At 38.4% G+C, this 25,031-nt stretch overlaps 1 protein-coding gene across 1 annotated transcript in view; it reads right to left on the bottom strand.

The window, feature by feature from the left end:
• Positions 1-18,979: 18,979 nt before the first annotated feature.
• LOC126354053 (G-protein coupled receptor 143-like) overlaps positions 18,980-25,031 on the bottom strand; it is a 132,465-nt gene continuing 126,413 nt past the window's right edge. Inside the window, exon 6 of the mRNA XM_050003412.1 lies at positions 18,980-20,419. Coding sequence (XP_049859369.1) covers positions 20,144-20,419 — 276 coding nt within the window. The 3' untranslated portion in view covers positions 18,980-20,143. The remainder of the gene's footprint in view (positions 20,420-25,031) is intronic.

Here is a 25,031-nt window from a genome sequence, read left to right as displayed (position 1 = left end):
TCACAGTTGCAAAACTCATTGACCTTACACTTGTTAGTCGCTGACCATAAATTCTAGGTCAGATTGACACCAGTTTACGTAACCTAATGTAGCGAAGACTGTTTGCCAGTGCTCTTTCTCACCGGAAAATACGCCATTCATTCATTGGGCTCCATAAGTACAATGTAACAGTAATTTCTGTGTGTATGCAATGCATACGGATTGTAGAATTTAGTGGTGCTCTCTCTTCCACTTCTGTACACAATATGCCTGACCTAAACGGGCCCTTTATCATTACAGGCCCTGGGCAGTGCAACACCATACTGTCAACAGTAATGTGCTTATACTGACAACCTCACACTGTTCGTTTTACCTGATTTTGTAATCATTTAAATAAAACAACATGACCTTCTAGTGGGAGACATTTCGTCCCCCTTTTCCTTCTGTGAAAGTTGTCAGTAAGCTTTTTGCCTTCCAATCAGCGAAATGTGGCAGAGTACGGCCGGTAAACGATTCACAAACCACGATTTAGTGCCGTTAAGACGATGTCTTTAAACAATGTCGTAGGTGAAGTAATTTATTTTCTTCTTAAATCGTCTTAAGCAGCAACGTTCACAGATATCTCAAATAGGAAAAGCTCTTTATCCAGGTACGAAGGTTGTAAAACCAATTTCCGACAGTTTGTGTCAGGTTGATCTGTTCGTCTGATAGCACTGCGTAAATATTTTGTCTAAGAGGTATCACAAGTAGTGTTCCTGTATCTGTGGGAATGATTCGTTGAAAACGAGTTTGACAGCAATGAATACAGTACTGCTAAATATTGAAAATGATTATCAACTCGGATTACTCGACGTGACTGTGCTATGAAAGAACGACAACGCAGAATAATTTCATTATAGCCTATTCCTCTGCTCTCAGTAAACAGCAGAAGCAGTTGTGTAACCAGTCAATTATAACTGGGACATTTCCTAACTGGCTAAAATATGCAGATGTTAAGCCTCTATTCAAGAAAGGGGTTAAAGAGATACCATCAAACTATAAACCGATTTCACTTTTGCCAGCATTCTCAAAAATTTTAGAAAAAGTAATATACAGGCAGCTTCTCAACCATCTGACCACAAATAACATATTATCAAGAACACAGTTTGGATTTCTGAAGGATTCTGATATCGAAAAGGCTATTTACACCTACAGTGAAAATGTACTTAATTCATTAAATAACAAGTAACAAGCAGCAGGTATTTTCTATGATTTGTCAAAGTCATACGATTGTGTGAACCACAACACCCTTTTAAATAAATTAGAATTCTATGGTGTCACAGGCAGTGCTGCAAAATGTTTCAAGTCATACCTCACTAACAGGAAACAAAGGGTGTCAGTGCAAGGGACTAGTGAATTAAGTCATCAGTCATCATCAGAATGGGAAGAAATTACATGTGGTGTCCCACAAGGATCCATCTTAGGGCCATTGCTTTTCTTGTGGACATTAATGATCTCTCATCAGTTACACTGCCAGAAGCATAGTTCGTTTTGCTTGCAGATGACACAAGTATTGCAATAAATAGTATGTCGAGTGTAGTTCTAGAAAGATCTGCTAATGATATTTTCATGGATATTAATAAATGGTTTAAAGCCAACTCACTGTCATTAAACTTCGAAAAGACTCACTATATGCAATTAAGAACCTGTAAGAGGTTTCCACCCAGCATATGCATAAAGTATGAAGAAGAGCAGATAGAAGAGGTCGACAATCTTAAATTCCTGGGATTACAACTTGATAATAAATTCAGTTGGGAGGAGCACACAACAGAACTGCAGAAACGCCTTAACAAACGTGTATTTGCAATTCGAGTGTTAGCAGGCATAGGTGACATAAAAATGAAAAAGCTTGCATACTTTGCCTACTTTCATATATGGTATAATATTTTGGGGTAACTCTTCAAGTGAAAGAAAAGTTTTCAGAGTCCAAAAGCGTGTGATACGTATTATTTGTGGAGTTAAATCACGGACATCCTGTAGAAACCTCTTCAAAGAACTGGGTATACTAACTACTGCCTCTCAGTATATTTATTCCTTAATGAAATTTGTCCTGAATAATATATATATCTCTTTTTCCAACGAACAGCTCAGTTCATACATTCATAACAGGAACAAAAATGATCTGCACAAGGACTTAAAAGCACTTACTTTAGTTCAAAAAGGGGTCCACAACTCAGGAACACTCATCTTCAATAATTTGCCAACAAACATAAAAAAATTTAGTTACAAATAAAGATCAGTTTAAAAGGAGCCTGAAAGATTTACTAGTGGCCAACTCCTTCTACTCCATTGACGAATTTTTTAATAGAAACAAATAATGTATTGTATATATTCATACTATTAGTATTGCTATTTCAGATTCCTAAAAAAAAAGAGAAAAAAAAGACATGTACCACATCCACGACGATCTCCTCAGCACGGATCTATGGAACAAAAAACTAATCTAATCTAAGCGCACCTGCCGGCTGGAATTCGTGTCGTAAAGAAAACTGGACTGTCCCTTTTTTGGCTTTTGTTTCCCTCGTCGCCGGAGTTTTCGCTGGGACGCAAATATGTTATGAATATTCTTGACACTGTCATTCTAACTTAAAAAGCAAATAATGTTTGCAATTTCTTGCAATGATGTGTGCTGGATCGACTCTTATCCCACTTATTCTTATAACATTTTAGCGGTTTCTGTGGGCAGAGAAGACGGACTACAAGTTTGCGTAGTCTTGTTAGTAGTTGATGTGGTGTGCTGTCACCTGTGTGAACACTGCTGTTATGTCTACACGCAAATGCACCTTTTGTCCCAACATAAAATAAGAATAACCTTTCCCCGTTAAAAAAAACTCTTAGTTAAGAAGTTTAATATAAAACTTGAGCCGGCCGGTGTGATCAAGCGGTTACAGGCGCTTCAGTCTGCTAGAGTCGCAGGTTCGAATCCTGCCTCCGGCCTGTATGTGTGTGATGTCCTTAGGTTAGTTAGATTTAAGTAGTTCTAAGTTCTAGGGGACTGATGACCTCAGATGTTAAGTCCCACAGTGCTCAGAGCCACTTGAACTATAAAACTTGCAGTGCCACGTACCATTCGATTTCACAGACCGGGAACTTTGATATTGCGTAGGCTGCAGCACAATAAATGAGTCAAACGAAAGTTGGTTTCTTCTTCTTTTTCGCCAAAAAAGTAACTTAGTAAATAAATAAAAATTTTAAACTGTTGTGAAGTGTATTTAACACGTTATTAGATATTCTGCATATGTTCTTTTCGAATAAACATGTGTTTAAAAATGTAAAACATGTCATTAACTCAAACCTCAGGTATTGGAGACCACAGAGCTTTCACATTAATCACAATACTAGAGGGTTGACTTGATACTTCCCCGTAATTTCGACTAACATGAGATTTAAGTAGAGTCGGACTTTAGATACTGAGGCCCACACATGTTACAGTATTTAAGAAACTGCTGCTTAATATATCCCAGCTTTTCTGGGGGACATTATGGTAGGGTTAAGTAAAAGCCGACAACATTCTTGGAATAATAACGTTTCAAACATTGTATTGTAGATTGCCGTCCTAACAGCTTACTTAAAAATATGTTGAACGATTAGGATGATACCAGCCAGAAAAACTAATGTTAAATCTACGTTCAGTCACCAAATAAACTATGTATATTTCCAAGCTTGTATTGTCGAATTTCGTTCTGAAGGTTTATTTAAATTAGCAAGGTGTTTAACAATATTAAATTTTTTTGCCATTTGTAAGCGCAGTTATTTTAAAATGTAAAAGATTAAAATGAGTAAAGAGCAAAACATGCCGCCCCTAAGTCCGTGTGTAGAGGGCCTATACGTAAATCCGCCACTGGTGATTTTATTTATTCGTCCATATAAATCTCTTTTTCAATACATTTTTGCACACAGGACATTGGACAGAAAACGTTTTTAGCTATTGGTTTTTGAAATGTCAAACATATTATTTAAATTTTTATGACAAATTGCATTTATACAGTTAATAATTACAAATTTTTGAAATACTGTATATTTATAACTTATTTCATACAATTAAATATACAAATTACATTTTTTTCTTTCATAAGATACTGTGAGATTCAATAGTAGGAGTTTTTCAGAAGGTAGGCTGTCACCGACTTTTTAAAGCTTTGTAATTCAGGAAGAGATTTTATATTTTTTTGGTAATCTGTTGTGAAGTTTTGTTCCTGCATGACATAGACCTTTTTGGCATAATGTGGTGTTACAATGATTGACATGCCACTGTCTGACCTGGTACTGTAATCATGGACACTTTTGTTTCGAGGAAAAAGGTTTTCTTTTCTCAGTATGCTTTTTTTGACATGCGTGACTACTTCCAGTATATAAATGCAGGGAAGGGGTAGGATCTTTAGATTTTTAAACAACAGATTGCATGGTTTTCTGCTGCTCACTTGTTTCATTATTCTTGTAATTGCCTTTTGTTTCCTGAAAACCGTTATGGCCCGGTGTACATTTCCCCATAAAATGATACCTTACTTCAGTATTGAATGTACATGAGCGACTTCTAATCAAGCTGCGGAGCTATGGGGTATCGTCTCAGTTGTGCGACTGGATTCGTGATTTCCTGTCAGGAAGGTCGCAGTTCGTAGTAATAGACGGCAAATCATCGAGTAAAACTGAAGTGATATCAGGTGTTCCCCAGGGAAGCGTCCTGGGACCTCTACTGTTCCTGATCTATATAAATGACCTGGGTGATAATCTGAGCAGTTCTCTTAGACTGTTCGCAGATGATGCTGTAATTTACCGTCTAGTAAGGTCATCCGAAGACCAGTATCAGCTGCAAAGCGATTTAGAAAAGATTGCTGTATGGTGCGTCAGGTGGCAGTTGACGCTAAATAACGAAAAGTGTGAGATGATCCACATGAGTTCCAAAAGAAATCCGTTGGAATTCGATTACTCGATAAATAGTACAATTCTCAAGGCTGTCAATTCAACTAAGTACCTGGGTGTTAAAATTACGAACAACTTCAGTTGGAAGGACCACATAGATAATATTGTCGGGAAGGCGAGCCAAAGGTTGCGTTTCATTGGCAGGACACTTAGAAGATGCAACAAGTCCACTAAAGAGACAGCTTACACTACACTCGTTCGTCCTCTGTTAGAATATTGCTGCGCGGTGTGGGATCCTTACCAGGTGGGATTGACGGAGGACATCGAGAGGGTGCAAAGAAGGGCAGCTCGTTTTGTATTATCGCGTTATAGGGGAGAGAGTGTGGCAGATATGATACACGAGTTGGGATGGAAGTCATTACAGCATAGACGTTTTTCGTCGCGGCGAGACCTTTTTACGAAATTTCAGTCACCAACTTTTTCTTCCGAATGCGAAAATATTTTGTTGAGCCCAACCTACATAGGTAGGAATGATCATCAAAATAAAATAAGAGAAATCAGAGCTCGAACAGAAAGGTTTAGGTGTTCGTTTTTCCCGCTCGCTGTTCGGGAGTGGAATAGTAGAGAGATAGTATGATAGTGGTTCGATGAACCCTCTGCCAAGCACTTAAATGTGAATTGCAGAGTAGTCATGTAGATGTAGATGAAAGTATACAGCCCTAACTGTTTCTGCACTAGTACTGTTGCAGAGAATTCTTACTACATAGCTCATTTTTGCTAGTTTTGAATTTAGGGATGTGATATGAGTGCTCCATCTAAGTTTTTCCTGGATATGAATCCCAAGAAATTCATTGACAGCACTAATGTTTTGGTTATTTGTACATATTACAGGTTCTGCTGGATTTTTATTTTGATCAGTGTGGAAATTCATGAGTACCGTTTTTTGGGGATTAACTATTAGCCTGTTTCAGGTAAACCATTCAGACACTCCTTTTGTAATATCTTTTGCAGATGCAGTAAGATTTTCTTCTTTATGGCCTTCAATCAATAGACTGGTGTCATCTGCAAACAGTACTGGTTCAGAATCCCTAATGTGTGATGGGAAATCATTAATGTAGACCAAAAAAAGAAAGGGACCAAAAATGGAGCCATGTGGAACACCATAACTTAGTCCACATGGTTCTGAAAGGTGTACCTGGAGTTTATTTCATTCCCTGTACTTAATTTCAGTTATCTGAGAGCGATATTCCAAATATGATTTAATCCACTGATTTGGCATGCCTCTTCCACCATACCATTCAAGCTTCCTAGGAGTATAGAATGATCAATCAAATCAAAAGCTTTTGTTAGGTCCAAGAATAAACCTGAGATAGTTCTGTGGTTGTCCACTGTATTTGAGACATAGTTTATCAGACTGAATGTGGCTGTTTCAATTGATTGCTGTGGACTGAAGCCATGTTGACATCCAGAAATAATATTATTCTTGTAGAACAATGTAATTAGTTTTGAAAGGAACACTTTTTCTATAATTTTCTTCGAAAACACTGACAACAGAAACATGTACCTATAGTTACCCATACATTGATGATCACCTTTTTTATATAGGGGTATTACTTTTTCCATTCTCAGTTGCTGAGGGAAGACACCACATGATAAGGATGAATTGCATATGTCCAATAAAGGCGAAAGTATTTGTCTTGCTGTTATTTTTATAATATAATTTGGTGTCTTCTTTAAATGTGAATGTCATAATAAGTATCACCGTTATGAAAATGACGGGTGTTTTACCACAAAGCTGTCACATTAAGCCACAAGTAACATAAAATCCAATGGTTTGCCAAATAGTTCCTGTAAAATTGTTTGAGAAAAACTGCAGGATCATGCTTTGATTCTATCAATGTAGCGCATTGTCAACCAGTACGCTGAAAGCGGATAAACTGCTTCATTCATTCCTGTTCGTCGACAGCCACAACACCAAACCACCACCTTTCTACCATCACGTGCAATCTCATTAGACGAAAAGGAAATATTTTCCACACTGGGTCAAGCTGCATTGTGCTGCTTCCTGGCTCTCCATGCTGGCATGCCAAAACTTGGTGCACAACAAAATACTACTGAATACTACGCAATGCAAACTCATTAAATTACCTAGCAGAAACAAGAATAAATCCCCAAAACGAAACAATAGAAACCCTAAGGGCTACAACAGAAACAAATGCTCACAAATAACAAAAAGAAACTAAACATGTGGTCTTAACACGTACGATATGCTATGTGAACAGTTTTAACTTCTGGATTCAATCGCCTTCGTAGAATTTTTATTCTGTACACCTGTGGTTTTGGAATCTGTGGCAAAGCATCTACTGCTCGACTGAGGGGGCTGGGGAGTAGATTTGCTTACATGAATAACTGATGATTTTGTGGATCTCCACATTCACTGGAGATGTGATTTATGTCATCTGATTTGGGCACTGGTACTTAGTTAAAAACTTTTTTGTTCTATCTTTTGGTGTGTACAAATAAGTTACCAAAACCCAATGACCTACTTGATACTGCGATAATTTCCCTGTATGTTGTCCCACCTTATCTTGATGTTCAGGTGCTTTTATATTTGCTCATCTGAGCTTCTGCCAAACTTCTCTTATATGTTTCAGTAACTTCTTCACAGACTCCTCATTGACACCTAATTTAGGTTTCATGACCCCGATACGAGATGTTATCTTTCTACTGTATACAAACTCAAATGGTGCAAATCCTGAACTACCATGTATTTTTTTAAATTCTATGCTGATATAACATATTTCAAATATAAAATGTCAAAGTAGAACATTTTCTGCCATCTAAATTTCCAGTTTTATTTTATTTTTGCTGCCAGTTTCAGTGTTACACTATGCCATCTTCAGGCCCTCTTGACTGATGTGTAGGAAGAATCTCACCTCTGTACAATCAAAATAGAGGACAACATACAGTCACTGGTATCTGTATATTTCTTTGTAACAAAGTTATTCCTTCGATCATCACCTGGAGGTGTCAGGAGGCCTGAAGATGATGAGTGTAATGCTGAAACTGGTAGGAAAAATAAGATAAAACTGGAAATTTAGACAGCAGAAGGTTGTTATTGAACAGTTGAAGTCCAACAACCAGCCAGAGACTTATTGCACATATATATCCCAATTATCACATTGACTATTAACATAATCACTTATCATCTTCAAAACTGTATGGTGAGCTCATTCAGTACAACCGTTCACTTGTAGATGGAAAGACTAGTACGCAGTTTTTGAATATGACGCAGGTGACACATCTGCTTCAAAAGGTCTGTCATAAAATTTGTACCCGGATCTGTAATTATAATATCAAGAATGCCTAATATCAGGAATTCCAGGTGTTAGTATCCAATTATTAACCATCGTGTTCGAGACTGTGCTTGCTTGCTGGTCCAGAACTGCTATAATTGATGTGAACTGGAAAAATGTAAATAAAATAGAAAGAAACTTCCACATGGGAAAAATGTATTAAAAACAAAGATTCCAAGACTTACCAAGCGGGAAAGCGCCGGCAGACAGGCACATGAACAAAACACACAAACACACACACAGAATTACTAGCTTTCGCAACCGATGGTTGCTTCTTCAGGAAGGAGAGGGAAAGACGAAAGGATGTGGGTTTTAAGGGAGAGGGTAAGGAGTCATTCCAATCCCGGGAGTGGAAAGACTTCCCTTAGGGGAAAAAAAGGACAGGTGTACACTCGCACACACACACACACACACACACACACACACACACACACACACACACACACATATCCATCCGCACATACACAGACACAAGCAGACATATTTAAAGGCAAAAAAAAATATTTATATTAAATCTCATTCTGTAGTACTCTTGTTCATCATCATCATCATCATCATCATTTAAGACTGATTATGCCTTTCAGCGTTCAGTCTGGAGCATAGCCCTCTTATAAAATTCCTCCATGATTCCCTATTCAATGCTAACATTGGTGCCTCTTCTGATGTTAAACCTATTACTTCAAAATCATTCTAAACCGAATCCAGGTACCTTCTCCTTGGTCTGCCCTGACTCCTCCTACCCTCTACTGCTGAACCCGTGAGTCTCTTGGGTAACCTTGCTTCTCCCATGCGTGTAACATGACCCCACCATCTAAGCCTGTTCGTCCTGACTGCTACATCTATAGAGTTCATTCCCAGTTTTTCTTTGATTTCCTCATTGTGGACACCCTCCTGCCATTGTTCCCATCTACTAGTACCTGCAATCATCCTAGCTACTTTCGTATCCGTAACCTCAACCTTGTTGATAAGGTAACGTGAATCCACCCAGCTTTCTCTCCCATACAACAAAGTTGGTCGAAAGATTGAACGGCGCACAGATAACTTAGTCTTGGTACTGACTTCCTTCTTGCAGAAGAGAGTAGATCGTAGCTGAGTGCTCACTGCATTAGCTTTGCTACACCTTGCTTCCAGTTCTTTCACTATGTTGCCATCCTGTGAGAATATGCATCGTAAGTACTTGAAACCGTCCACCTGTTCTAACTTTGTTCCTCATATTTGGCACTCAATCCGTGTATATTTCTTTCCCACTGACATTACTTTTGTTTTGGAGATGCTAATCTTCATAACATAGTCCTTTCATTTCTGATCTAGCTCTGAAATATTACTTTCCAAACTTTCAATTGAATCTGCCATCACAACTAAGTCATTCGCATATGCAAGACTGCTTATTTTGTGTTGTTTACAACATTAATACTTATTTTTTTTTACAAAAATTGGTGAATCCTGTTTGATTTCAATAAATATTCTTAACTCTCTTTTTAAATTTTAATTAAAAACATGATGAGTTCCTCCACACTAGCTACTGGAACTGAATTGTTGCTTCGCATGGTAATCTTCTAGCTACACACCCAAATTTCCTGCTATGGCTGCTTGAGGAAAAAGGGATTACATAGTCAGACTCCTCACTATCATGACCATGTCTTCTCTCCTGGAATACTACTTCTCTATGGCAGGTGTAGACAAGGTATATTTTTCTGATTGGGGGAAGTACAATGCAGTTCCACAAAATTCAGTATTAAGCCTTCTGTTGTTTGTCATATTGGTCAATAACAGTACATTTAACACATAATGGCTCTAAGCACTATGAGACATAACATATGCGGACATCGGTCCCCTAGACTTAGAACTACTTAAAGCTAACCAACCTAAGGATATCACACACATCCATGCTCAAGGTAGGTTTCAAACCTGTGACCCTAGCAGCAGCGTGACATTTAACACATGTCAAGCAAAATTACAAACGGCATTCAGCAATGCAACACATTTTATTTCTTGGCCAATTTTGGGTGAAAAAACGCAGAATTTGTTGTAGGAATTGTGTAATATTTCTGCTTCAGCCCTTGTAGTTTACTGAAGTTTCGATAGGTGGCAGCACTTTATGTAGGCTTCAAAATGTCATCTGTGACAGAGGTGCATTCCAAGCAGAGAGCTGTTTTTATGGGAAACCAGAGCATTGCAGATATTCATAGGCACTTGCAGAATGTCTATGGAGACCTGGCAGTGAATAAAAACATGGAGAGTCACTGGGTAAGACGTATGTCACCATCACAATAAGGCCACGCAAACCTCTTCAGTCTCCTGTGTGCTGGATGGCCACACACACCTATGACTTCTGAAATATTGGAACACAGCAGACACACTTATTCGAGGTGATCAGTGGATCACAATGAAACACCTCACAGCGTAACTGGATGTCTCTGTTGGTAGTGCGGACACCCGTTTACCAGTTAGGGTACTCAAAGATGGATGCCCGCTGGGTTCCTCACCACTTAAAAGAAAACCAAGAAGAACAATGAAGGACTATCTGTGCAGAGTTGCTTATGCATTACAAGGCTGATCACTAGAATTTTTTGTCGAACATCGTCACAGGTGATGAAACTTGGGGTCATCACTTCAAACTGGAAACAAAATTACAGTCCACGGAGTGGTGCCTTACCACCTCTCCTCTGAAGAACAAATGCAAAGCTGCATTCTCACCCAGTAAAGTAATGGCTATGGTCTTCTGTGACTCTGAGGGGTTATTCTTTTTTGATGGTGCAACAATTAACTCTGAAGTGTGTTGTGCTACCCTACGTAAATTGAAGAAACCACTCCAGCATGTTTGTCACCGCAAAAAATGCAAATGAATTTTTGACTTCAATCTGTTTGGCCCAATGAAGGATACACTCCATGGAAAGCAGTATGTGGATGATGGGAGGTCACTGACACACCAAGACATTGGCTCTTACGTCAACCAGTAGAGTGGTATCAAGCAAGCATACAGGCCCTCCCAGTAAGGCTGCCACATTGGACAGAGATTATGTTGAAAAATAGAGTTTTGTAGCCAAAAGAGTGGGGGACAATTGGTGTACTGGAGTCCTGAATAAAATCAGTGCTTTCATAAAAAAAAACTGTTGCATTACTTACTGAGTGCTTCTCATATTTCCTTAATTTAAAAAAATCGTTTTCAATTATGCATAGCAATGGGTGTAACTACAGTGATGAATCTGAAGCATGTGCAGGTGTAAGCAAGGAAGAATCTTTAAAGTTTTTGGGCATATATACTGACAAGAATTAAATACAAAAAATATTAGAGCTTTATAAACAACTCGGTTCAGTTGCTTGTGCACTTTATGTTATTGCAAGCCTTGGAGATGCTTAAATAAATAAGTTAACAAACTCTGCTTATTTTTATTCAGTGATGTCTTTAAGAAAAAAAACCTTTATTGAACAAAAGTGTGCCACAGGAATGTGTAGTGCTCACTCCTGATTATTCTGTTGACAACTTCTTCATAAGTTAGATATTTTAACTGTGTCATCATAGTCGTTATTTTCTCTCATGAAATGTGTTGTAAATAATCTGTGAGAGTTCAGAAGGAATAGTGACAAACATAACTACAATACTAGAACTATAGATGGCATTCATTAAACCTAACTTTAGCTCAAAAAGGGTGAATGATGCTGCTACTGACATCTTGATCTCTTAAATGATGATTTAAATGTCTGGCTGATAGCAGATCTTAATTTGCAAGTAAGCTGAGAAAGTTTATCTGGGGCAACTCAACCTATTGCATAGAATAACTTTTATTTAGAAACTTGCAGCTTATTTAGTGTAAAAATGTTACATACTTACTTGTGAACTAAACACTGCTTCGTTTTGTGAACTCATCTGCAAATGGTCAGCATGCAGCCATAAGTAAATACCAGTTACTTTAAAATTCTGTGTGAACTGTCTTGTCCCACATATTTATAATGTATTGGAAAAAGTGAATCACGGAAAATAATCATGACTTAACATCTTTGCAATCTGTCAGAACATTATAATACATTGATCTCGTCCCTTCTATGACCCCACATAAAAGTGCCCGTAGGAGACAAAATTATTGTCTCCACTGAACCTAAGCTGTTTGCCACATACTGTAAAGTCCAGTAATTGTCCATAAATTACAAAAAACTGAGTCTCCTCTTTGGTCAGATAAAACATGGGTAATGCCTCATACACTCCTGGAAATTGAAATAAGAACACCGTGAATTCATTGTCCCAGGAAGAGGAAACTTTATTGACACATTCCTGGGGTCAGAGACATCACATGATCACACTGACACAACCACAGGCACATAGACACAGGCAACAGAGCATGCACAATGTCGGCACTAGTACAGTGTATATCCACCTTTCGCAGCAATGCAGGCTGCTATTCTCCCATGGAGACGATCGTAGAGATGCTGGATGTAGTCCTGTGGAACGGCTTGCCATGCCATTTCCACCTGGCGCCTCAGTTGGACCAGCGTGAGATGACGCTTCATCCAGTTCCAAACATGCTCAATGGAGAACAGATCCGGAGATCTTGCTGGTCAGGGTAGCTGACTTACACCTTCTAGAGCATGTTGGGTGGCACGGGATACATGCGGACATGCATTGTCCTGTTGGAACACCAAGTTCCCTTGCCGGTCTAGGAATGGTAGAACGATGGGTTTGATGACGGTTTGGATGTACCGTGCACTATTCAGTGTCCCCTCGACGATCACCAGAGGTGTACGGCCAGTGTAGGAGATCGCTCCCCACACCATGATGCCGGGTGTTGGTCCTGTGTGCCTCGGTCGTATGCAGTCCTGATTGTGGCGCTCACCTGCATGGCGCCAAACACGCATACGACCATCATTGGCACCAAGGCAGAAGCGACTCTCATCGCTGAAGACGACACGTCTCCATTCGTCGCTCCATTCACGCCTGTCGCGACACCACTGGAGGCGGGCTGCACGATGTTGGGGCGTGAGCGGAAGACGGCCTAACGGTGTGCGGGACCGTAGCCCAGCTTCATGGAGACGGTTGCGAATGGTCCTCGCCGATACCCCAGGAGCAACAGTGTCCCTAATTTGCTGGGAAGTGTCGGTGTGGTCCCCTACGGCACTGCGTAGGATCCTACGGTCTTGGCGTGAATCCGTGCGTCACTGCGGTCCGGTCCCAGGTCGATGGGCACGTGCACCTTCCGCCGACCACTGGCGACAACATCGATGTACTGTGGAGACCTCACGCCCCACGTGTTGAGCAATTCGGTGGTATGTCCACCCGGCCTCCCGCATGCCCACTATACGCCCTCGCTCAAAGTCCATCAACTGCACATACGGTTCATGTCCACTCTGTCGCGGCATGCTACCAGTGTTAAAGACTGCGATGGAGCTCCGTATGCCACGGCAAACTGGCTGACACTGACGGCGGCGGTGCACAAATGCTGCGCAGCTAGCGCCATTCGACGGCCAACACCGCGGTTCCTGGTGTGTCCGCTGTGCCGTGCGTGTGATCATTGCTTGTACAGCCCTCTCGCAGTGTCCGGAGCAAGTATGGTGGGTCTGACACACCGGTGTCAACGTGTTCTTTTTTCCATTTCCAGGAGTGTATTTCTCCCAAATCTGTGAACACCTCAGGATATATTCGGATCAGTCACTGTAATGTGACCACCACCAATGTTTAAAGTCACTGTACAGGTGACAGCACTAGCAGTGGAGGGTATATAAAGTGTGTGTGTGTGTGTGTGGGGGGGGGGGGGGGGGGGGGGGAGGATGTAGAAAACAGAATAGTCATTGTAATAATGTAGAAACGGAGGGATTAACCTACTGGACAAAAGGGTGTGATCAGTGGCTTTCGGGCCAAGGGAAGAAGTATTTCAGAGACGAATAAGTTTGTAAATGGTTTGCGTACTGCAACGATTTAAATGTACTGTGCATGGTGAAATGCCACTACCCAAAATTGGTGCTGAGGCAGCTATGGTGCACCATGGGCCACAGGGCTGAATGATGGCTGCAGAGATGTGTTTAGGTGAACAGATGTGCAACTGTTAAGCAACTGACCACCCAGATGAGCCAGGCAACATTTCATCCATCCATTTTGCCTGTTGGTCATTGGTGACGAATGCTGTAATTTGCATAATACTGCAGCTGGATGTGTCGCCTTTTCAGGTGAATCATGTTTTATGTGTCATCAGACAGGTGGCCGTTGGCATGTACAGGGTGAGACACCCTGCACTGCAACAATCGAGAGATTGATATGGTATGAGGAACGTTTCTGTACCATTCTCCAGGTGATCTCATCATTCTGGAAGGCACAATGGATCAACACACATTTGCATCTATCCATAGGGACTATGTCCATCACTATGTGCACTTTATAATATAATTGCAATTGGATAGATAAAAAAATCTGCCCACTAATTGACAGCAGAACAAAAAACATATAAAGATTCTGAAATCTGCAAGATTTTGAAGACAGTGATTCCTCCTTCTGGCAGAAGGGTTGGAGTGGCAGGAAGAGGGGAGAGGTTCAGGAAATGCGTGGAGTTTGGATAAGTTGCCCAGAATCTTGGGTCAGTGGAAACTTACCAGACAGGATGAGGGGGTCTGAAGCATCTTGCCTCACTTGACATTGTTGAATACTTTTTCTATACCAACAAATCCTATGAATGTTTGTTTATTTTTCTTAAATGTGACTTGCATTTACAAACATAATATCAGAACTGCCTCTATGGTGCCTATAGTGTCATACAACAGGTCATTAATTTTCTTTTTATTCTTCTGTATATTATTTTTGTTGATATCTTGATTGCATAAGCTATTATGCTGATTGGGCAATATTGCTTGCATTTAATTCTGTCAGTATTGTTATGAGTTGGGCTTCATGCACTGCAGCGTAGCAGTTAGCACTGTTTTCTGTCTTGTTGCGGGCCACCAGTTCAATTTTGACCGCCAGAAACTAATTGTTATTTAGTACTTATGATTTCTGGAAGGTTCTTAAAGTTTGGTTCAACATTTTGGAATATTCAAAGTTTCTGTAAATAGCAGCACTCACCATCCATATGTTAAGTTCCATTTATTCTATGCATAAATTGGTGTTTGTAATGAACATGATTTCAGTGCTAAGTGTTCATTGGTGACTTGGACATGATTCTGGTTACAATGTGACCTTGCTTGGTGGAGATGCCAGGTACTTTCGAACATCTGCATCACTGCGGCTCCAATCAGGCAAGGTGTGAAAGCTGTCACCTATGTAGACAGGAACTGGAATACAAAGAGTACATCATCCCCATGGTCTGTATTAGCAAGAGACTAATGGATTTCAAAATAGCAGTAAGTCTGCTGACCATCAGTGTTTTCTGCTAATGCCGATCAGAACCTGATAAAATGGCTGAAATTATTCAACCTAGTTGGAAAATACAAGAGGTGATAACATGATGTATTTGGAAAATTTGTGCATTTACTTGGACAGCATAGCCGAGCAGCAGTTTGAGAGCAACAGAGATTAGCTTAATAGCTGGAATAAATTTCAGCTCAAACTGGAAAAAATCTTGCGGTGATAGCAGAAAGTCTGCTTAGCAGAAGAACAATTGAACAACAGGGCAACATAGGTGAGTAAGTTACTACTGGACTGGCAATAGGACTGGTCCGGACTGAGGAATAATGTTGGCAAATATTAGCTGATCTGTGCTATTTTTTGCATGCTGTCAGATCTGAAGTGTGGTAAACACAGACCAAGATCCCTTGGTGGTGATGATGATGATATTTGGTTTATGGGGAATGATGATGAGGACAACACAAAACACCCAGTCCCTGGGCAGAGAAAATCCCCAAACCCAGTCAGGAATCGAACCCAGGACCCCATCATCCAGAAGCCACTAGACCACGAGCTGCAGGCAAGAGCCCATGGTAAAACATTTATCAGTGCTAGGGATCACCAGCCAACTAACCTTCCTGCTGATATCTGACTGTGGGAAAATTTTCCAACTGAAACTATTATTAGAGGTAATGTCATGTTCTGACATCACCCACAGAATGAAAACTGCCTACCACCCACAGATGAATAGTCGCACAGAATGATTTAATAAGATGTTGGCAGATATGCTCTTGATGTATGTTGATGTGTAACAGTGAAACTGAGATAAAATATTGCTCATTGTAACATCTGCATACAACACTGCAAAGCAAGACACAGCGTTCTTTCTGCTCTGCAGTCACGAGGCTGAAGTATCAATCAGATGACACACTGACTGATCTATCAGATGACACTCAGGCTGACTGTTTGAAACAACTCATCATCAGAATTGAAGAACCAAGACAGCTGCCTTGCATACAGAATCTGGACACCTAGGACAAGGACTGAGAGCCCTATAATGCCAGGAACTGGCCAGTGAGATACAGACTGGGAGACTTGATGCAGATTTTTTCAGCAGAAAGTGGGACTACTGGCTAAGGTATTAAGGTACTACTGTAAACCACATTGTATTCTTTGTCTATTACAATCCTCAGGTGCAGATGACTGTGGGGGGCTTCTTGTTCAAGGAAACTGAAGAGCTACTCGATGATCATGAAGCTTCGATGAAAGGGGCTACATTCAGTGCTCATCACAGTGAAGAGGATGTGACAACACGACAAAAATATAAGGATCCACCAGTGCCACCATACAGAGTATCATTGATAAAATATATATCTAAGGTACTGTAATCAGATCCAATGATAACTTTTGAATCAGTGAGTCACTCTTACTCCAGGAGAGGGAGGAATGCTACGAGCTGTGCTGCATGCAATGTAGCATTGCAAGTAGCACCGCTGGTGAGGGTGCTGCAGGTCCCAGTTCAATCCTAACCACCAGAAATTATTTATTATTTAGCATTTATCATTTCTTGAAGGTTCTCACCATTTTCTACGTTTGTGTATTCTGGATTATTTACTATTTTTTATGAATAGCAGCACACACTGTCCAGAAGTTGAACTCTGTTCTCTTCTGTCATACATTAGTGTTCATAATAAATGTGCTTTCGGCAGTGAATATTGTATACTGAGGTGATAAAAGTCATGACACACCACCTAATATCATGTGGGTCCTCCTCCCAGCACAGTGCAGAAACTCAATGTGGCATAGATTCAACAAGTTGTTGGAACAGCAAATTGGTTCTTACCAACTGAAATCAGGATCTATCTGACCTTGCCGCAGTTTTCCAGTCATCTAGTGTCTCATATGGTCATGAGGTGTCTGTTGTCTGCTGCCGTAGCCCATTAATGGCAAAGTTTGCTGCCCTGCCCTGACTGATAAATTCGTAGTATGTCCCACATTGATTTCTGCTGTTTTTTTAATTCAGTGTTGTCCATCTGTTAGCACTGGCAGCTTTACACAAACTCTACTGCTCTCAGTTGTTAAGTGAAAGCCATCAGCTACTGTGTTGTCCGTGTATGAGGTAATGTCAGAAACTTTGTATTCTTGGCACACTCTTGACACTGTGGATCTCAGAATATTGCATTCCCTAATGTTTTCTGAAATGGAATGTCCCATGCCTCTAACTACAACTACCATTCTACATTCAAAGCCTGTTAATTCTCATTGTGTGGCCATATTCACACCAGAAATATCTTCAAATGAATCACCCGAGTACAAATTACAGCTCCGTCAGTGCAGTGTCCTTTTATACTTTGAGTACACGATACTACCACCATCTGTACATGTGCATATCACTAGCCTGTTGAATCTGTCATCTCAGTGTATTTTTTTGACAACCCTGCTTTTGGATTTGGATTTTATTCTGGTTATAATGTGACTATATTCTCGACACTGTGTGGGTGATATTCTTCCAAAAGCCCAATGATGTATCTCCAAACACATAGATTCTACACATTAATCTGAACATTCATTTTAATCCACTGATTTGTAAGCCTTCTAAAGCACTTTTAGACACTGTATTAGACACTGTTTCTGATACTACATTACCTAAGGCTTTCAAATCAGTATCCATTTCATCTTCTGTTACAGTAGCAGGCAGTCCTCAGAGTGCTCTTTGCAACTATCTGCTTTCAACTTTGATTTTAATAGTGGCATTTCTCTTTCGCTCATAGCTGTATCATCAATAAAATGGAAATATTCTCAAAATCTATCAGCTATCTGCCACTACTTTCTTACATTCTATGTACTATTCAACACACTGTTGCACTCAATAAAAATCTTAAAGTATCTTCACATTCTTTTGCTAAAAAATAATAGTTATGGCATTTTTCTCACTGTTAAACAGTGATGCACCACTCACTTCTTCCTCCAGTCATGTCTTTTCCCTTTTTGTTTCCCACTCATGTCACATTAACATCATTTTTATCTGCTCTCAACGACTTGTCTTCTATCAGTTTCACATGTCCCTGTTTCTCTTGTTCTCCCACATCTCCTCTCGTATTCATTGCTGCTGTGGCTCACAGCTTTAATTTTCTTCCCTGAAAAATATCTCTGTTATTTTACTCTTCACAAACAAATAATATGAACTATTTTTTTCTGCCATAGCTATTACTGTTTTTACAGTGTGAGATACCATACTTAAGACAACACATATTGTAACATCTGCCATAATGATTGTAATGATAAAGTGAGAAGAATGCCTACTTAGCTGTAAAATAAAATGTGTCTATGGAATCACAGGTTGTGATTTCACACTCGGGTTTGTTTCTCTTTTCATATGAGAATGAGGCTCTTGTGAGCCAAGATTAATATTTCAATGTAGTTACTGAAAACAGAATGTGGATAATAAGAAATTTCTGAGCTATACTTCTAGAAAATCAGAAAAAGGAATGCTGTCATTAAGGTGTAGTTTTTATAAAAACTTAAGCTGAAAACATTACATAACCGTACAGCTAAAATACACAGTGAATACATCATAAGTGCACAAACAGAACCTGATAGCATACAAAGTAAAATAGGTCAGAAACCTAAGCAGGCACGAAAACGTAGGAGATCTGATTATCATTTAATACACCTCATTTACAGAGTGGCAATTTACATAGTGTTAATGGAACAGAAAGTGGAAGCAAATAAAAATTGTGGAATGTGTTGCCTGATTTACAAATCTATATAAAAGAACAACACTACAGTAGTTTAAAGCTATTGCACAATTACAAGGAAATTGTTTTTTTAAAAATGGAAACACTACTCTTGCTATACCATGAATTTAAAAGACAGAATTTACTGTATAAATGGTATAACAATACAAAAATACATTGTAAAAAATCTGCCATTGATTAAACATCTTTGCATCAAAGGCACATATTTCAAATTATGTCCCCTCTCTCTCTCTCTCTCTCTCTCTCTCTCTCTCTCTCTCTCTCTCTCTCTCCCCCCCCCCCCCCAATAAAATCCATAAAAAAAAAGAAAAAAAAAAACACGCACACGAAAAAGTACTGATACAGCAGTAGAAGAAATTGTTTCAGCTGGTTGAACACCATACGACATGAATCTTTATGGAAAAAATTGACCAGGTATGTTCTGAAAGCTGTAAGATATCACTTGGTGTTGGAGTCGTACAGAAGCTTAATGGCATCTAACATTGCTTTTCTGTTTAAAAATCTGTTAGGTTATATACATTATGTAAAAATAGTACCAAATTTTCCAGTAAAATACCTCTAAAACATTTCAATTAAAATGTTGTAAAAATTGTACCATATAAATATCACAAGTATTAGTGTAGCTTACAAGGAGCTATGAGATTCTTTCATTTCCTGATTTTGATTGCCATGCAAAAATCTGAGATAAAAATGCAGCACAAATTGCACTCTTCTCACCTGAATGTACCACGACATACGTCTGTGTCTATGTAATGAAGCAGCATTTCTAGATGTTGCTTTTGTTACAGTTTGGTACAAGACCCATAAAGCAAAAATATTTAAGCACAATTTTCTTCACTAAATCAACTTCATGTACTACTGGCACTGTAACTGGCAGTACTGCTGATGGAATTTCCATTGACACTGCGGTTCGTGAGATATTCCTGGCTAAGTAACAGCGGTGTCACTTCACCTGGACCAGCCAGACCATTCCATGATGCGCTCGGGCTTAAGTTTGGTGGAGATGGTGTATAGGTAGGTAACGGTTGGGACCATGGCATCTGCAGTTGTTCTCTGGCTCCACCTGAAGACCACCGCCGATAGACGAGGCTGTTGAATAATGCTTGGAGTGGATTTGCAACAGCCTACAAAAAAATCACAACCCTTTTATTGCAATATCAATCTACACACACACACACACACACAAACACACACACACACACACACACAAACACACACACACACACACACACACACACACACACATACACTCCTATTCTAAAGGCTCATTCAAAATATTTTTATTAAATTATATAATAAAGAATTTAAGAATAATTATATGATAAACAGGATTAAAGTGTTTTTCATTTAATTTTGTTTTATTCAGCATTAAAATGAGTATACTGGAACTGGATTCACTGAGACCATTCATCACAATACCATAGCTGCTTTTCGTTATTTACATCTCTTTCAAAAATGTGAAAACTAACACGGGTAAAACAAGTGCATCATTTAGCTTCTAAATCCATTTAGCCCATGATCACTCCCCCTCCAAATTCTTTAAGAACCACTACTGAAAACATTTCTGTTTTGCTTTTCTACATGTGAAATTCATAGTGCTATCCACCTAGTCCCTTGAACTCGGTACCTTCTTTCTAACTAGGTAAGTACCACAGCTCAATCAGCTCAAAAAGAATACAGAATTTGGATGTTCCACCTCCTATCAAGGTTATTTATCTGCACAATTGATGCCTGAAAGTTAACAAATCTAAAGAGTACAGTAGCACAAGATGCTGGAGAAACAATACCATGCAGCAGGCAATTAAAACTGAAAGTTCCACAAGAGTAAAAAATGAGGTATTATTTGGCAAAAAGGTAAATATCTGCTTGACAAAATATATGTTAACGCATGCAGTACTTAGGTATACATTATGTGGAAAGTGGCTCAAAGTGACATTACTAATAATGTTGTCTTTCACAATTCATGGATGCCAATTGAAATCATGTAGACGCAATTTTTTATTAGACTGATGTTTCTAGAGTAGCATATGCATATATAATTCAAACTAAAATCATTAGTTTGACTATGAATTCACAATTACAAAAATGTTGTGCATGTTTTATTTTGCCCAGTGGGGCAAAATGACACATCTTTTCCCTTGGTAGATTTATTCCTTTATTTTTTCTATTAAATTTTTAGCAAAAGCATGAATTATAGTAATAACATACATTATACATTAATTAAGTGTTAGAACAGTAATCTTCCAGGAACTTAGAAACTTACAATGTAATTTCTAATAGCTTTTTTATAAACAGACACACTACATAATAGCTTTTTTATAAACAGGCACACTGCATTTCAGCAATTGATAAGGTATGTGATGGAGTAGTGAAAAACAACAAAGTCCTGTGTCATTTTTCCCTCTTCAGCACAAGCATAATATTTGGCCATACACTCCAAAACTAACACACACACACAATAAAAATATTTTTAAAGACTTAACTTTACAAGATCTCCCCCTTGATAATAAATCTTCCACAGAAACAATCAAAACAAGACAATTTTGAAAATATTCTAGCAGAAATAGTGGTTTTGTTGACTTTGAAAATAGTTCCCTACATCCCAACTCACAAAATAGAAGCAAGCAAATATTAATCATTTGTGGGAAAAATGCAACCTGCACAAGCAACCAAGTAAATCAAAGACTATGATCTTATCAACTACCAAAGTTAGCAAAAAAAGTCACAATGTCATTTGAACTTCTATGTTATTTTGGGCCACTTTCCCCTATTATATGGGGCAGGGAATGGCAATTGAATCTCAATGAAGACAGGGTAGAACTGCCCTACATGTTGTCATGCCATATCTGACATCAATACTATATTTTTCTTTTTTCTGGCCTTGTTTTGTTAATAATACCTATACAGTACTTATTCAAAACTTATCATTTCTTATTTAACCAATGATTCTTAAATCTTTGTTATTCACTGTGTAAATTCCTTATTATTAATGACTATAATACAGTTAGCTCACCAAACATTATATTAGAAAAAATATTTGTGATTAACTATACCTAATATACCTACAAACCTGTTTATGGTGAAATTTTTGATGAGTAAATAGCTCATTTGAAAGTCATCATTCTACTCTTTAGAGAAAACATTTTACTTTGCCCAAAATCTTTATATTTCAAAGGTTGTTCATATACTTTTTTTTTTTTTGTTCTGGGAAGTTTCAATCTTAAATTGTGATTATTTCTAAAATTCAGCAGGCTATTATACTTTTGTAGCATGGATTTTTTCGATCACAGATATGTCTGCTTTCATTAGAATGACTTATTAATTTGTTAATTATTCATATTAGAAAACTCCACAATCTTGAAATCTGACTGGCAAATTTCCAGACTCTCCCACATAATACTATCGCTGATTTGATAATTTTCTAATGCTACAGCAATTATTTAAACAAGCTTTCTTTTTTGCCTATTGTATCTTTGTGTCCTCTAATTATGCTGTCTTTTATGTTAATATACAAAATGTATAACAAACAACCATTTTTAATTTTACATACATCTATAAATAGACATGATATATAAAGACTAAGAAAGTGTCCAATAGTCAATTTATAAACATTATGTAACTGTCAGTCTGTGATTAAATACCAAAATATCTACATCATGTGCTGAATTGTAGTCAGCTTGTACCTATAGATGTGAATCAATCTTTTTTTAGTCATCAACATGTATATTTTGAGACTGAATATTGAAAATTATAGTGTTAATATGTCACTAAGAACTGTGTGATGTGGTGCTAATCAGTGTAGGTCAGAAACCTTGTCCATATGCTTAGACGATCAGTTCCGACAAGTCTGATTATCAAGCAGGGATCATCAATTAAAAACATAAATGAAGAGACAGAAAATTAATTACTGCACTGTTGTGTACTTTATGTGACATATTTTCATCAGATCCTTCAAGCAGTTGGAAGACGACCATCACTGATCCACAATGAAGCTACTGGACACTTGATATGTAGTGGCCAAGCTTACAGTCATCAGATGGCTTGAGGAAAATGTTAGTCCAGATGTACAAACCTTTCTCTCATGTGAAACAAGTCAATTTGACAATTAAAATTTATGTACGGCGTAGGAGCTGTCAAACAGATAGAATTTTGGTTTGTGTGTGAAGTTAATTCTATTATTAACGAAATTCTTAACTTCATTGTTAGGTTGATTGCTGAAAACATCACACCTTTCTGAACCACACAAAGATGAAGTGATGGACAGTATAAGTCATTTCTTCTCCTAGTGTTACATTTATGACTGTTACTGTTAAGAACTGTAATTTATTGTTGACAATACATATTACAAGACAGAAAATGCACTGAGAGACTGTTGAAAGTATGCCCAACTGTTTAAGGAGATGGTGAACTCTTTTTGGATTACATAGGCTAACAAAAAAATTTTTTTAAATATTTTTTACTTTGATAGCTGATCTCTATAGATTTTTATGTGCCAAACCCAAATCTAGCCTCAGTTTTTTTGTATCACCCATAGTTTTCAAGCAATATGCTTTTCATTATATTGTATAAAAATCCTATGCTATACAGTAAATGGGGAAATTAATGAAATGCTTTGTTGCGACATAAGCACAATTTGTATTTACAGTAAGCTACTTAAAGCAATGATATGTGTTAATAGAGGTTTCACTTGTCAGCTGGAATTGGTTTGTATTTTCTTTCTCTTTTTTCTTTGAAGCTTCTCGTGTAGCTTTTTCTATGATGAGTTGCTTGCTGACCTTCTCGGTGAAGTGACCAACAGTACTCCCCCATCATGTTGGCATTCTAGTGGCCTTGGTAGTGTTTTTCCATCACTTAAATGTCCTGGTGAAAACACTCTCCTTGCTCCTCACTAACATCTCCCATATTGTCCGGGAAGTAATCAAGGTGATGGTTCAAAAAGTGAACTTTCAGGCTCATTAAACATCCTAAAGTTTTAAACTTCTTTACCACTGTAGCTATAATAGAAACATATTCTGGGTCTTTTTCATGTCCTAAGAACTTTGTAACAACTTGATTGAATGATACCCACACTTCTTTCTCATTTAAGTTCATTGTGGATTCAAAGTTAACATCAAACATCAACTTTCTAATGTCAGGTCCAACAAAGATGCCTTCTTTTAGTTTAGCTTCTGAAAGGTGTGGAAACTTTTAGCAGATACTTCAAACATGGTCCATCTTTAGTCAAAGCCTCTACAAACTGTTTCATTAGGCCTAACTTTATATGTAGAGGTGGTACGAGTACGGTTTTTGGATCTACAAGGTTTTTGTGTAGAATGTCCTTCTCACCAGATTTTAAAGACTCCTTCACAGGCCAGTTCTTTCTGCACCAGTGTTTATCCCTAGCCCTACTGTCCCAGTCATACAAGAAACACAGAAATGTGGAAAAGCCACCTTGCTGACCAAGGAGCATGAATGTTACTTCTAGATCGCCACATATCATTAAACCATGAGCAGAATAGCCTATTTTATTTAGCACTGTTTCTAGATTTTCATAGATTTCTTTCATATGTACAGAATGTCCAACAGGTATAGATGCATACATGTTACCATTGTGTAATAAAACAGCCTTTAAACTAGTTTTGGATGAATCAATAAACAGCCACCAGTATTCCTTTTTGTATTCAATACCAAACTCATTCATCAGATCGGGAATGTCTGAGCAGTACACTAAATCACCTTCTTGTTGAAAAAACTTGG

Source organism: Schistocerca gregaria, chromosome 1 (assembly GCF_023897955.1).
Source record: "Schistocerca gregaria isolate iqSchGreg1 chromosome 1, iqSchGreg1.2, whole genome shotgun sequence".
Classification (NCBI taxonomy): Eukaryota; Metazoa; Arthropoda; class Insecta; order Orthoptera; family Acrididae; genus Schistocerca; species Schistocerca gregaria.
This window is presented reverse-complemented; position numbering and strand designations above follow the sequence as displayed.